Genomic DNA, 13,464 nt, shown 5'->3' with positions numbered 1-13,464 from the left:
CAGAAAGGATCCGAGAGTCAGAAACAGCCTCTGAATCACAGTTCCTCCAGACCTCCTGCTTTGCACCCAGTTGGAGGCAGGGGAAGTTGATTGGGTTGGCCCATTTTCAGAACCAACATGGTTGCTGGCTGGTATATAAAGGATGCAGATTGAGGGCTCTTCTCGCCCCCCATGCACTACCTTGTCTATGGGCCTTACTGTTCCCTCAGGTCTGGATTTATGATGAGTGAGCCCTGCAGGGTGGCCTGAGATCCCTTTACTCTCCTGCACAGCCATGCAGGACTGGATGAGAACTGAGCCCTAAACAATTAAAAATGTTTGAAGGTTTCATAGTCATCCTCAGTCCTTCGTCCATCTAGTTCACATCTCTGCCTATACTGTACAATAGTGATTTAAACAAGCTGATGGTGACAAGCCTGTCATACACAATTCTAGGAACGTCCAAAGCAGAACTTAACCATCATTAAAGACTGATGAGGCAGAGCAAATTATTGATGACTGACTCTTACTGTTTCTCTTTCAAATTCGTTAGTGATTGACAGACCTGCAGCAGTAGTAATTTCGTTTGTTGAATACAGATAAAATTGTTAAAATTTAGGATCTGATCCTGCTCTCGTTGAAGTAAATAGTAAAACTCACATTTATTTTATCAGGAGCCAGAGGTCCTTAGTGTGGATCACAGATGAAATTCACTGGTTTAGCAGGCCTTATCTGAAGCCCCTGAATTGCAGTGAATTTTATCTTGAACAATAAGCATTCATATGGGGATGTAGCTGGTTCAATCACCAGCCACACTCCTCAGACTTAGCTATGCTGCCCTAAACTCAGGTGCAGACTCAGCTACGTCAGTGGAAGAAGAATGCCTCCACTTGGTTCAGGGAGGTGGAATTCCTACACTGACCAGAAAAAACCCCTTCCATTGGACTAGGCTGCATCTACACTATGAGGTTATGCTGGCATAATCTCTTAACTGTAAATGTACTTGGAGACTAATGCAGTGTACACACAGCCTGTACTGACAGAAGGGGTTTTTCTGTCAGTGTCAGAACACTACCTCCCCAAATGAAGCGTTGACAGCTCTCTTCCACTGCCAGAGCTGCACCTAATCTGTGGGTTAGGTTGGCTTAGCTACATCGGTCAGGGGTGTGGTTTTTTACATCCCTTGCCAAAGTAGCTATGCCAATCTAACATTCGAGTGTAGATCAGGCCAGAGGTAATAAGTCATTTATAATCAAATTAATATTTTACAGTGTGTGTTTCACTATCTTAAAGAACCATCTTTATTTCAGTTCATTGGTTCCGCAGTGTCTAGCAGGAAAAGTCTAACAAGCACCCAGACAATGAGAATCCAGAGGGAAACAGACTTCCTCAGGTAAGGTGTTTTCCACCCTCTGCTGTTTGTGGTGGGGGAATCACAAAGAAATTGCTTTAACAATTGAAGTGACAGTGCTGTTAAATTAAACTAAAGTGAGGAAGGCAAGCGTGGACATTGGTTAATAAATGGGGATTGCTGTTGTCATTTTTTTAATGTTACTGTATCTTACTGATAATGTTTTATTATAGTGAGATGTGAACCTAATTAATGATCCCAAGGAATGGGGAGGGGGTGGGGGAGGAGTGGGTTTAAAATTACAGTATGCAGCCCTTGCTCATGTGGCCAGGAGTTGTCCCAGACAGCGAGTGTGAGTAAGTGCTCGCCAGTCTGGGCTCTTTGATCCCCTGCGCTGGGTTTCACTGTAGGAGGTTGCAGGATTTAGCAGCACAAATTGAGAACACGTTGAACCAGTTTGCTGTTATTTCTAGGTGTGCACATTGCTTAGCTCCTCGCCCATCTGATCCCTTTGCTCGCTTCTGTCAAGAATGCGGTTCTCCGATCCTGCCAGTGCCAGGGTGTCGCCTCCCACCCCCTGAAGGAGCTCAGGTCAGCAAAAAAATTGTAACCAACTCACTCCTGTTTTGAGAATCAGCCTCCACAAAGTATATAAGTTACTGCTGAGGGAACTGTGTTTTCGTCACACTTTCAGTTGGAAAATCCTGCTTTCTGTGATTCTTCATATCGGTCAGTAACTTTGGCAGGAGGGACAATAATAATTCTTTCTGGTTTGTTTTGCCTGTGGCTTTCAGCTGACCAGAGCAAATTTTTAATGGGATCTGTTTTTATAAGGATATTTTGTAAAAATAATTTTTTCTTCATCTGTGCCAGAAAAGAGCAATGATATAGATACCCATTAGTGCTGCAGTGACCAACAAATCTTCAGAAACTGTAAAGTTAAAAACACATACAGGTCTTATTCAAAAGCTAAACATGGCACACAGTCCCATGACTTATGCTTGTATTGCACTTAATAAGTCCCTGATTCTGGTATGTCACATACCTCTAAAAAGAGCACACTAGTATTCATGAACAGGAGGTGATTTTACAAGGTCGATAGACCAATATGTGCACATCTGAGATCTTTCTGTTTAGCTAGGTTTTTATAATGGTGCCCATCACTCTCCCCCAAGAGATAATAACCAAAATTCACAATGAGCCAATGGTCTAATTATCTTCACTATTCAACCCGAGGCAGTCACAGATATGGCCATAGGACCCGATCCTGCAATGTATTGAGTGCCCTCAGCTCCTAGCAAAGTCATCAGAAAGTGAGGATATTCAGCCTCTTTCAGGATCAGAGTTAGGAAGATTTTAACTGCATACACGTTGATGTTAGTGTACCATTTTAGCTCTGTTAGGATCTAATTTAGCATCTTTCTGGTAAAATCTTCAGTAGTCAGTAAATTGTCGTCCTACCTTTGCAGCAGTCCTACCTTTCTTCTTTGTAGCATCTTGTATCTAAATCCTGCTCCTATTCATTGCAATCAATTGCTAAATTTGTACTGGCTTCACTAAGAGCGGTGTCAGACTGTGTTTGGAAAAGAAATTGCCTTTGCAACTAACAGTTTTGCTCCTTCTGTCTCATACAGGGGGCAGCATCCAATCATGAGCTGGTCAGACCAACAACAATGTAACTTCCACAAGAAGGTGTCTGCACCCAGGATTGTACTCTCGGGTTCTGCAGAAATCTGACTGAATAAGCAAAACCAATTGCAGGTTTTGTTTGTTCATGAGCTTTTTTTGCCTCAGTGAGCAATGTGTGGGTTAAATACCATGAGAAGAGTAGATCTCATTTATTTCAGCCCCATAAATGGCTCCTACTTGAAAAGCAAATGCAATTACTAGAGTCCACACATAAATCTGATCAGCAGCCTGATACTGAAAGTGGAAGGGTATAGGATCAGTTGTAACCCTTCTCTTGTGCTCATGATGGGGAACAAGAGTCAATGGGACTGGGCAAGAGAGTGTGACATAACTAGAGAGCAATGGATCTTCATCAAGCTCCCGCTATGCCCAAGAAACCCCTCTGCAGGTACTGTCCTGGGTTTCGACCTCTGCAGGTCTCAGGGGAATATATCAGGCAGGAGGGGCTATAATGAAGGAGCAGCTACTGTACAATCCCCGCTGAGCCCAGCGGATTTCTGAGGATAAATAAACCTGGGAGTTAATGCTGATCCATTTTAATACAATACAATACAAAATACAGTGTGATGCAAAGTATAGTGCAGCAGCCCTGTTCTTTTAGAATTTTGAGAGCAAATGGTGTTCTCGTCCATCCTCCCTGTGCAGGGAAAAGGCCTGGGTAGAGACTGTTGAATTGTGGTAATCAACGAATGATCTGACCCTTATTACTTTGTGGCGGAGATGATTTGATGAAGAAGAAGGAGTTCCAAGCATGAGGGGAAGTATAGAAGAAAGTGCAAAGACAAAGGCCTGAGGACATGCAGGGACATTTAGTGGGAAATCAGAGTAGAGATATAGTCAGTGCCAAGCTTGAATGAAGGGAACGATGCGACGTTTGAATCTGACATGGAAAGCCAGTGAAAGGAGTGGTATGGTCAGAGCGACAGGAGAAGAACAAGTTTGGCAGTGGCATTTTGGATAGACTGTAGGGGTTGAAATAAGAAGCAGTGAGAACAGGAAGTAGGAGGTTATATCTGCTGAGAGCTGACCAATATAGTTTTAATAGGCCTGGACAAGAGTTATAGAAGAACTTTAGGGACCTTGAATGATATGGTGTATCTATGGAATAAGTATAGCTGTAATTGCATGGGTAACGTTGATTCTGCTGTGTTAAGACTGCATGGATCAAAATAAGTAATGTTGTGGGAATTGACTCACTTTTCCCATTATCCTAAAAATGATTCCTAGCAGGGTAATGCCAAATGACAGACTCAGAAAAGCAGCAGGTATTTTTTGATAAGAACCCATCCTGTAATCTCTGAGATCACATATGAGAAGAGAGAGCTTGTTTGAAACAAATGAGAATATTCTCCCTCAAACACTGTCTTACATGTCAGTACAGTACTCATGCTGGACTCGTAATAGTAAATAAACACCAGGCCTGCAGAACAGCAACAGCCTCCTTATTTAATCTGCTGAGATGGGTAGCTGGAAGACAATCTGAATTGACTTATTTTTGAATGGCAGCGTTAGGCTGGAATTAACTCTTATAATGGCACCATTAGAGTTCATCATCAGTTCCAATGAAACCACTATTTTGAGGGTCATAAAATTTAGCTCTGAAATGTGTATAAATGGGCTGACAAATGAGGTTAAAAATTGCCACTCAAGCATCTATTTTTTTTGAGCAAAACTTACCTTATATGAGTTGGTCCTTTGTTTTTGTTTTCCTAGTTTTACTGGACTCTGAAAAACAGTCCCTGCACTGGTTTCCAATCTCTACTTTGTCTCCTCTTTCCTCCAGTTAAAGTAACAATAATAATCTTTATTATTTGTACTGCAGTGGTGCCAGAGGGCTTGATCAGGACTTTATGCTAGGGGCTGTACACGCACAAAGGAAAACCCAGCCTCTGCCCCCAAGCTGCTTAGAATCCACTTTTTAGCAGAGCACTTGTCTAATGGGAACAGTTCCTTTTGACAGCTAGGGTTCACAACGCTTTTTAGTATTCACTGTGTATTATACACTGGTTATTATGCATATTGGGGGAAATCTTTCCCCACCTATTGCATGGCTGTAGAAAGCTCTGGGTCCATTGGAACTCACATGGTTCCTTGTGTGGTGAGTGGGTTGCAGCAGATCCTGTCTGGCACAGGGCGCATTTCTGCGAGGCTCATGGGGGAGGTGTAATTTATGGGCATGGCAAGAGCAGCTGATCTGTGGAAGTATGCACATACAACTGTTGTTCTCCTTGTGCAAGTGGCCCTCAGGCACATAGCATCTCCCTGGTCTACTGGAACCTAAAGGCAGCAATAAGTGCTGCAGAGTGGCACTCTGCAGCCTGGAGGGAAGATTCTTTTCCCTTCTCCTGAAGCACCCATAGAGGTCCTGTGCAATGTAGACTCCAGCTCGGGGGGGGGGGGGGTGCTTAAGTGAGGATGAGGTCAGAGGTTCCTGCTGTTCCCTTCCTCCTCCCTGTCCCCACTGTGTTACTGTTGCAGCCATAATAGCAGCTGTGAAGCTTCTCTACAGAGGTACGATGTTGTCAGGGGAAAGGAATCCTTCCCCACCACAACCACGAGGGCTACTCCAAGCATAGCCTAAAATGTATCTACTCAGGGCATAGCCCAGGATTTAGGTCTTTAGGAAGCAATTGCCAGAAGCTGGGAATGGGCGACCGAGGATGGATCACTGGATGATTCCCTGTTCTGTTCATTCCCTCTGAAGCACCTGGCATTGGCCACTGTCGGAAGACAGGACGCTGGGCTAGATGGACCTTTGGTCTGACCCAGGGTGGTCGTTCTTTTTTTCTTAATTTCATTCCACTTTCCTGCAGTGTGAATTGCCATAGATGTTTCATTGTAAAGCTCCATGTGCTGCAATGTGTACGTTCCTTAGTATTCCCTGACATCATACCTCAGAGGAAAGGAGCCAGTCTGTTGTGAGTGTGTTATGACTCAATGCTGAGGCCCTTACTCAGGTAAATGTCCCACTGGAATCAGTGTGAGGCTTTTTTCCTGAGTAAAGACTAAGGACTGCAGGGTTTGGCTTATAAAGAACCCTAGTAACGACAACATCTTACCATTTGTAGCAGGAATAATATGTAGTGTAGGTGCTTCCTAACTCAGCGTGTAGATATATAAAAATATCAGGCCCCTGTGCCTGTTGCTGCGAAGTGATAATATCAAAAAGTCTGATATTAACTTTTGTGGGCGTGTAATTTTGCATTATAAAGAAACATCATGTTGTCCGTTGTACAGATGGGACTATGTGTAGAATGCAGAACTATGGTGCCAATGAACACACCAACCTGTATTGTCTGTGAGGCCGCGATAGCTCCACAGCTGCAGCCCCAGGCCAGCATCTGCTTAAAGGTAATTAAGAATCAATGTAACCAAGAAGTAAATTCCTAGAGCTTGGTATGTTTCCGACAGCTGATTTTGTTACAGATGCTTTGATTCCATTTGGCTTTGGCTCTTTACCTCGCCGCAACTTTGAGTTAGTAGGATTTAAAATGTTTATTGAACAGTAGCTGTCATTAAAGGTCGACTCTGTTCTGACCAGGCATGTTGTACAAGAGCACAATATGTCAGTAATATCTGTTTGAGTAAGGTAGGGATGCAGTTCTTCTGCACAGTATAAAGTATATTAATTTGATCTGTCTAGGCATTTATACCTTGCTCATAGCTATTTTAACTCTCATAAATCTGTCCTCACAAGTCTATTTACCTCTTTTGAGTGTGAAATATTTCTTATTATATGGGAATGGCACAGCTGGAGCAGTTACTGGAGATGGGGTGGGGGGGAGACGGGGTCGGGGGGGTTCCTGTGGGATGCAGAGTGCAGTCTCAGCTGGTGATTCTCAGCTAGTGTGTTGTTGTGGGGTACGATGGGCTGGGGAGGCATTTCTGGGAAAGGGAGGAGGCTGCTGAAGGAGGAACTGTGGGAATGGGGATTGTCAGACAGAAAGGACGTTCACTGGCTGAGGACTCCTCGTTGCTTTTTTTACAGTTGTCATAGACATCAGCCCACACTTTAAATGGTTTAGAGCAGCTCTAATGTAGGTACAGGGGAAGAGCATGGCTAGTGTGGACACACTTGTCAACACTAGAATTTGTCATACTCATAATTCCTAGCACCAGTGGAAACTCACACTCCGTAGCAGTAACCAAGGCTGGCCAGTGAGATCTCCCCAGGAAGAGAAGCCCAAAGGTATAGGTGTCTTTCTCTTGATTTTCCTTGCAAATAATAGACTGTCTGCAAGGAACTGTGTGTACAACTAAGCAAATAGTGTAAACAGCCTGAAGGGAGATCTGATGTTGGAGCCCCTGAGTCAAATGTCTTGCCAATTCAACAACACTGCCCTCAGCTGCAGATCTGCACGGCAACTGGGCAAGGTAGCTTAACTTTATTAAAGCCCACAATACAGGAGTTATTTGAGCACTGTGTGTGCACACTTGAGGGAGTTCCTCCATCTGCAGGACTAAGCTACTCGTACCTCTGCAGGCTCAAATCCCTATTGAGCAGATGGTTTATCTTTACCATCCTGTTTTTTCTGTATTTTAAAGGGCAAAGTAATCTGTCGGGTATGTGGCACAGGAAATCCTATTCACATAAAACACTGTGTGACCTGTGAAAGCAGACTGCCTGAAATACAGACGGTAAGGTTCATGCACAAAACAGTCGCACTTGGTTACATGAGATCAGTGAATGAACTTCATTTTCTTTGTCTTGAAAATGTGGGGCCAAACCTGGCCCTGTGCTGGGGGCTGTGCTTTCTCTTGTATAGCCTAGGGGAGAATTCTAGCACCTAGCAGCTCTCCCTTTGAAATACCCTGCTCCGAGCTCTACAAGATACTGGAAATCCCATCATACACCTTCTTGTTTCTCCCGCGGGAGCCACAATTTTACAGTGCTGCTGTCTCTGCCAAAAGGTGCTTTGAAAATGTCTGTCAAGGGTGATGGTCTTGACTCAAAGTTTCCTGAATTTAGTGAAGCTTGTGTGTGTTCAGTTCTCTTTTAAATTGCAGTTAAAAACTATAAATCTTGCAGCAATGATGCAGCAGGAAAGACCACTTGTATCGATTTAAAATTTTGTGTGTATTAGTGACCTTTTAATTATTTTTGTTATCTCCACTTCCTGCATGCCCCATCAGTGTACAACTACTACGCTTGTTTTTGGCAGTGACTCTGTCCAGAGGTGAGAGAAACAACAGTGAATTTTCCCTCTAAAATCGCTGTCTGTGTCATCTGCCAGTTTAGCTGTGTTCATTTGGCCGGAGTAATTTTTAATTTCTACCCCTTAGGCAAAATCTCTTCTAAATGCCCAAGGAGAGATTTCCTTTCGCTAAGCAGGGAGAGATACAAAGCTGAGAGAAGACAGTAATGATTTGGATCTCGTTGCCTACTGGTCACTATGACAACAATGCTAGATCATAGCTAAAACTACCAGGACCTGCGTGTAGAGGTTTCCTGTACAATCCCTGTAATCTTGAAAAGTCAGCGGCACTACTCGCAAGCTTTAAGCTAAGCACATTGTGCACTCTGACTGGTTCATTGTAGTGGGGCTGGCAGTGAAACAACTATAGAAAACGAGAGATCAAAATAAATGCGAAACAAGTGATCTAATCCCCTCTGGCCCTCCACTCATGCCAACATTTTGAGATTTACACGACTCTTGCGAACAAATAAGAAAAATATCAGTCACATTTTCTATTGTGGAATGTAATTTTTTCAACATAGCTTCTTTTAATTTCAAAATTTCCTTATGCCTCCATATTTCTAGGTGAATTGTACTATTGAAAAAGGGACAAAATATGTTAGGAAATAAGGTTTTGTGGTCAGATTTCTCAGAGGATGAATAATGGAAAGTTAGACACACACACAACTATTTAAAAACATATTTTATTGTATCCTTTAAATGAGAAAATTCCACATTAGATCAGAGTAAGCCCAATGTTAATCCACTGCTGAAAGCATTGCTTTAGACTGAGCATTCCCTTAGATTGAACATTGCTTTGTGCTTTCAAATTGGCTTGCTTTCACCCTCCCCTTATTTCCCCTTTGGGTTTCTTTTACTGTAGCCTATGAAATTCTTGTTTTGCTTTACTAGCCTGCACTCAGTGGAGATGCACCCCCACCTTTATCAAGTCATCTAGGGAGAACAATATCCTGCTCAAAATGCGGCCGTGATAACCACTGTGATGCTCGTTTCTGTGACTGGTGTGGAGCCAAGGTATGCTCGTAGGCTCAGGCTTCTGTAAAGACCGTTTTCTCTTTCATTGGCATTTAGTGTTTGTGTTGACAAGCCTGGTTTTACGCATCTGTGACCTGCAGCAACTCCATAGCTCCATTCCCAGGAATCTTGTGGGTTAGGACATTTTTTTATATTGTTATTATTTAATGTTTGTATAAAGTGCTATAGATATGCAGAACTCAGTAAAGAGAAATTAAAGACATAGGCTGAAATTGTGATCTCATTAAAGTCAATGGCCAAACTCCCATTGCCTTCCAGAGGGCCAGAATTTCACCCATGTTCCCTGCCCAGAGGAGCTTTTACCTTAAATAGTCAATGTAAAGATGTCCCCATGTAATGTATTTCTGCAACCATATTTCTATGTATTTCTATAACTTCTTGTGTTAGATTCACCCACAGCAGGATGGGGAAGTTCAAACTGTATCTTCTAGGGCCACATAAAAATTAGAAACTCTGCTATATATGCCAGTGAAATCAGGGGTTTTCATCGAGAGAGGGCCTGGGGAGGAGTACAGTGGAATAGACAATTAACTGAGATGCTTTGACATTCCAGAGTTCAACAGTTCTGAAGACAGGGGGTTTCCAAGAGGAGAACAATATTTTAAAAGTGCGTTTGATATCAATATTTTAAGGTTGGTAGGCCCAAAAATTAACCTGTGTAGATGCTGATTCCATCTGCAAAGCCTTACCTCTGCATGGCCTGGTTCAGCCGCAGTTGACTGTGATGAGCTGCACATTTGGCCTGGCTTTTGTCAGGGTGTGAGCCTGGTTTAGAACTGGCAACCAAGGTCACCAGTCTAACAGTTGTAACCACTATCACTCTAGTTTCTCTAAATTCATGCTGGTTGGTCTGATTGGTCGCTTTATTTCTGGGAGTAGAAGAAGATAGATCTCCATTGTGCTACATATTTATGTGCTCCTAGGGTGACAATAGTTTCATTGTACTTTTCAGCCAGGTCCTCCTCCAAGCTACTTTACTTGCTTCAAGTGTGGTGCAAGCAACCATCCATATGCTAGATTCTGTGGATCTTGTGGTGTTTATATTGAGCCTCCATCAAGACTGGGCTCTCAGAATAGCATGCTATTGAGTGCTGGAGATACCTTTGTGTTTTCTGAGGTAAGTTATATGACGTCACAAACGAGGCTGAGACCGCAGTAGAGAGACTGGTATCCTCAGCTGGTATAAATTGGTGTAACTTCATTGACTTCTTCCATCTGAGGATACCATGCTCTGCTCGCAAACATTCTGTGAGCAGAAAAAGAGGTTACATACATTCATTGAGGGAATTGTTTGCTGTGGATATTTACTCATCCCTAATCATTAGTACGTATAGCAAAATGAGAAGCAATCCATCCCTTCTTAAAGTGTTTGCTCTTTAAGTACTTTGATCTGGTTCTGACACAATCACTCAGAAATTATATCTGGCTAACTTAAGGTTTTCTTTGATAATGCATATGCCACATTGTTTTAAAAAACTATATTTTACGAGAAAACCATAATACTTAGCAAGCACAAATGTAAGGGTATCAGAACATAAGTCAATTTCTATTGACAAGAAATAGGTTGCATGGGTTTTTCTGAGTATTTGTGATATGCGAGGGTGGCATTTTTTCCAAATGTTAACTGTAATCGGGCATTATTGAAATTCCTCCTTTAAACAGTTTGCATCTCTGATGATTTTTTCATTTTAGGATTGTTTTTACACACATGGTTTCTTTCCTTTTTTGGTGATTTTTTTCTTGTATGAAGTTATATAACTATTAATTACACTTTATCATCACTTTTTTCTTCCGGGCACTGATCTTTCCCAATAGGATAAAGGATTACAGACTCGAGCTGCCTGGGAGCCTCTGGTTGTTTCATTACCAAAGTCGAGACTAGATAGAACAGAACGAAAAGACAAAGGAACCCAGACCATTGGCCTGTTCTACCCATCCAGCGCACTCTTAGAGAAGAAAGAACTTGAGCTGGTTTCTCAAAAAGAAAAACAGGAGAAGATGAGCGATCGCAAGCCCCTGCTCACAGCCATCAGTCCTGGAAGAGGTCAGAAATAGTTGATGATTGCACATGGTCAGCAAGGAAAACTTCCCCTGGTTCTGAAACAAAACTACAGTACTTTACCTTGTATTCTTTTAAAATGGGTCCTCTGTGGTATAATCCCTTGACAAGCCACTCTTTTACATCATGACATCATCTCTCTTCCCACTAATAACTGTACACCCTGTGTCTGGTGCTTTGATCTGAGACCCCAGCCCTTCTCAAAAGCACAGCAAGCCTTCACAGAATGCACCAGAATTACATTATAAGGCCGTTGTGCAGCCTTACCATTTGGCTGTGATGTCATCAACTCGCACAAGCAAAAGGTCAGACTTGGTCCGTATTTGGATTGGAGACTACCAAGGACAACTCAGGTTTTGTTCACGTAATCAGTGTTGTTGTTCTTTCTGGCAATAGTGGCATTTAGTGCTGGTGGAGGCACTGTCTTTTGGAAAATATGTAAGGGCTTGTCTGCATAGGGACATTAACCAGAATAGCTAATGCAGAATAAACTGTGGAAACAGATTAAACGAAATTGAAAAAAGACACTATTACTCCAGAATAAAGTGTCCACATAGGGAGTTCTTCTGGAATAACTATTGACGAATAGATTATTCTACAATAACTATTCTGGTCAATTTCCCTATATAGACAAGTCTCAATCCAACATCTTGACTGTTTGTGGTCATTAAAAATCATTTACGATTAGGGATCTTAGCCCCGCTGTCCTGGCAAAATTCCAGTTTAGGGTCAAAAGAAGCCTTAAGACAGACTCCTATAGCTATATTTGAGCACCTAAATAAGTGGCTTGATTTTCAAAAGTGCTGAGTACCCAGCAGCTCCCACTGACCTCATTCATTTCATGATGTGTTCCAGTCTGTCAGCCCGGGGGATATTTTAACATTTAAAGAGCTAGCAGAGCCTCCATACAACTAATGGGCAGCAGTTCGGTGGGTTGATTTTTTTCCCCAGTTGGTTGACCCATCAGTAGCTATTCTCCCGTTCAGTAGAGTACCTAACTCTGAGACGCTAGGGTTTTTCAGTGTGCCAGCCAAAGGACAGGTTAGAATGAGGTATGTCTGTAGTGTAAAAAAAGGGGTTAATGCATCTTTCAGGCCTTCCTACATTTTTTGTAAACATCTAGGTGAGACTTTTTTATTTTTGACCTATTACAGTACTTGGGGAATAACTCTTTGCACTGCCTTGCAGTGAGGAGTCTCCTCCTAGTTCCATCACTGCAGTGAATAGAGTACTTGACCCAACATGTCAAAGAAGTTATCTTAGTCAGAGATGATAGTAAGGGACTGGCCCAAAATAGGGCTGAGAACATACTTAACTCTAAAGACTTTTGTGTCTGTGCATCAGAAGTGCAGCTTTCACCAGGGGAAAGAGAACTCCCTTCACAGGGGCAAGTTGGGGAGAAGCTTTGAATTGCTCTGTGTTACAGTTGAACCTCACCAACTGACATAGCGTTAGAGTCCCCAGAGGCCTTTGCTGAATATAGAGAGGGGGTGGCTGATCGTTCTCCATTAGAATCCCCTAGGCTTTGGCCCACACATCCATAACAGTTTGTTAGCCCACAGGTCTCAGCCTTCCACATCATCATCCTTGTTTCATGCTAAGCTACAGAGGCCAGAGACACTTATACCAACCACAGCCATTCAGTGACCCCCAGGCTTGTCTCGGTTATACTGGCCACACACATCCATCATTTCTTCAATGCAACTGGATTTGACTTATGACATTATTGCTAAATTAAAAAGCCAATAATTAAGCTAATTGTTTCCTCCCTAAACAAATAAGCCTCCTGCACTAAATAGACAGTCAGGCTTCCAGGGAAAAATGTACAAGACAATTGGGAGAGCGAGAAATAACAACAAAATAGAAGTGTCAGTTTTCTGATCTGAGCTCTGTTTTTTCTGTTGTATTTTCAGTCGGGTTTGAACAGGAGCCAAAAGCATTTGCAAAGTAAATATTACAGAGAAGCCATCCCTTTTTTAACTGTAATGTACAGTAAATCAGTCCGATCTAGGTGTAACCAGTTAATGACAACATGAGTTCAGATGTTCAGTCAGGGTTGCCAGAAATCCTTTAAGATACATAACAAACATAAGCAGCGTGAAGCCAAGCACACATAAGTATATTTCTGGTGTCTCTGATTTTACATCTTGATT

At 42.5% G+C, this 13,464-nt stretch overlaps 1 protein-coding gene across 6 annotated transcripts in view; it reads left to right on the top strand.

Moving 5' to 3' along the window:
- DZANK1 (double zinc ribbon and ankyrin repeat domains 1) overlaps positions 1–13,464 on the top strand; it is a 38,466-nt gene that overhangs the window by 7,239 nt on the left and 17,763 nt on the right. For 3 of the 6 annotated variants that reach the window (XM_045010520.1, XM_045010522.1, XM_045010521.1), the window contains exons 7-14: positions 1,290–1,372; positions 1,804–1,936; positions 6,257–6,370; positions 7,565–7,657; positions 9,109–9,231; positions 9,806–9,859; positions 10,205–10,369; positions 11,068–11,296. In XM_045010520.1, the coding sequence (XP_044866455.1) occupies positions 1,290–1,372; positions 1,804–1,936; positions 6,257–6,370; positions 7,565–7,657; positions 9,109–9,231; positions 9,806–9,859; positions 10,205–10,369; positions 11,068–11,296 (994 nt within the window). The remainder of the gene's footprint in view (positions 1–1,289; positions 1,373–1,803; positions 1,937–6,256; positions 6,371–7,564; positions 7,658–9,108; positions 9,232–9,805; positions 9,860–10,204; positions 10,370–11,067; positions 11,297–13,464) is intronic. The other 3 variants (XM_045010519.1, XM_045010525.1, XM_045010524.1) reach the window with 3 other exon arrangements.

The sequence above is a fragment of the Mauremys mutica genome, chromosome 3 (assembly GCF_020497125.1).
Source record: "Mauremys mutica isolate MM-2020 ecotype Southern chromosome 3, ASM2049712v1, whole genome shotgun sequence".
In the NCBI taxonomy this organism is placed as follows: domain Eukaryota; kingdom Metazoa; phylum Chordata; order Testudines; family Geoemydidae; genus Mauremys; species Mauremys mutica.
This window is presented reverse-complemented; position numbering and strand designations above follow the sequence as displayed.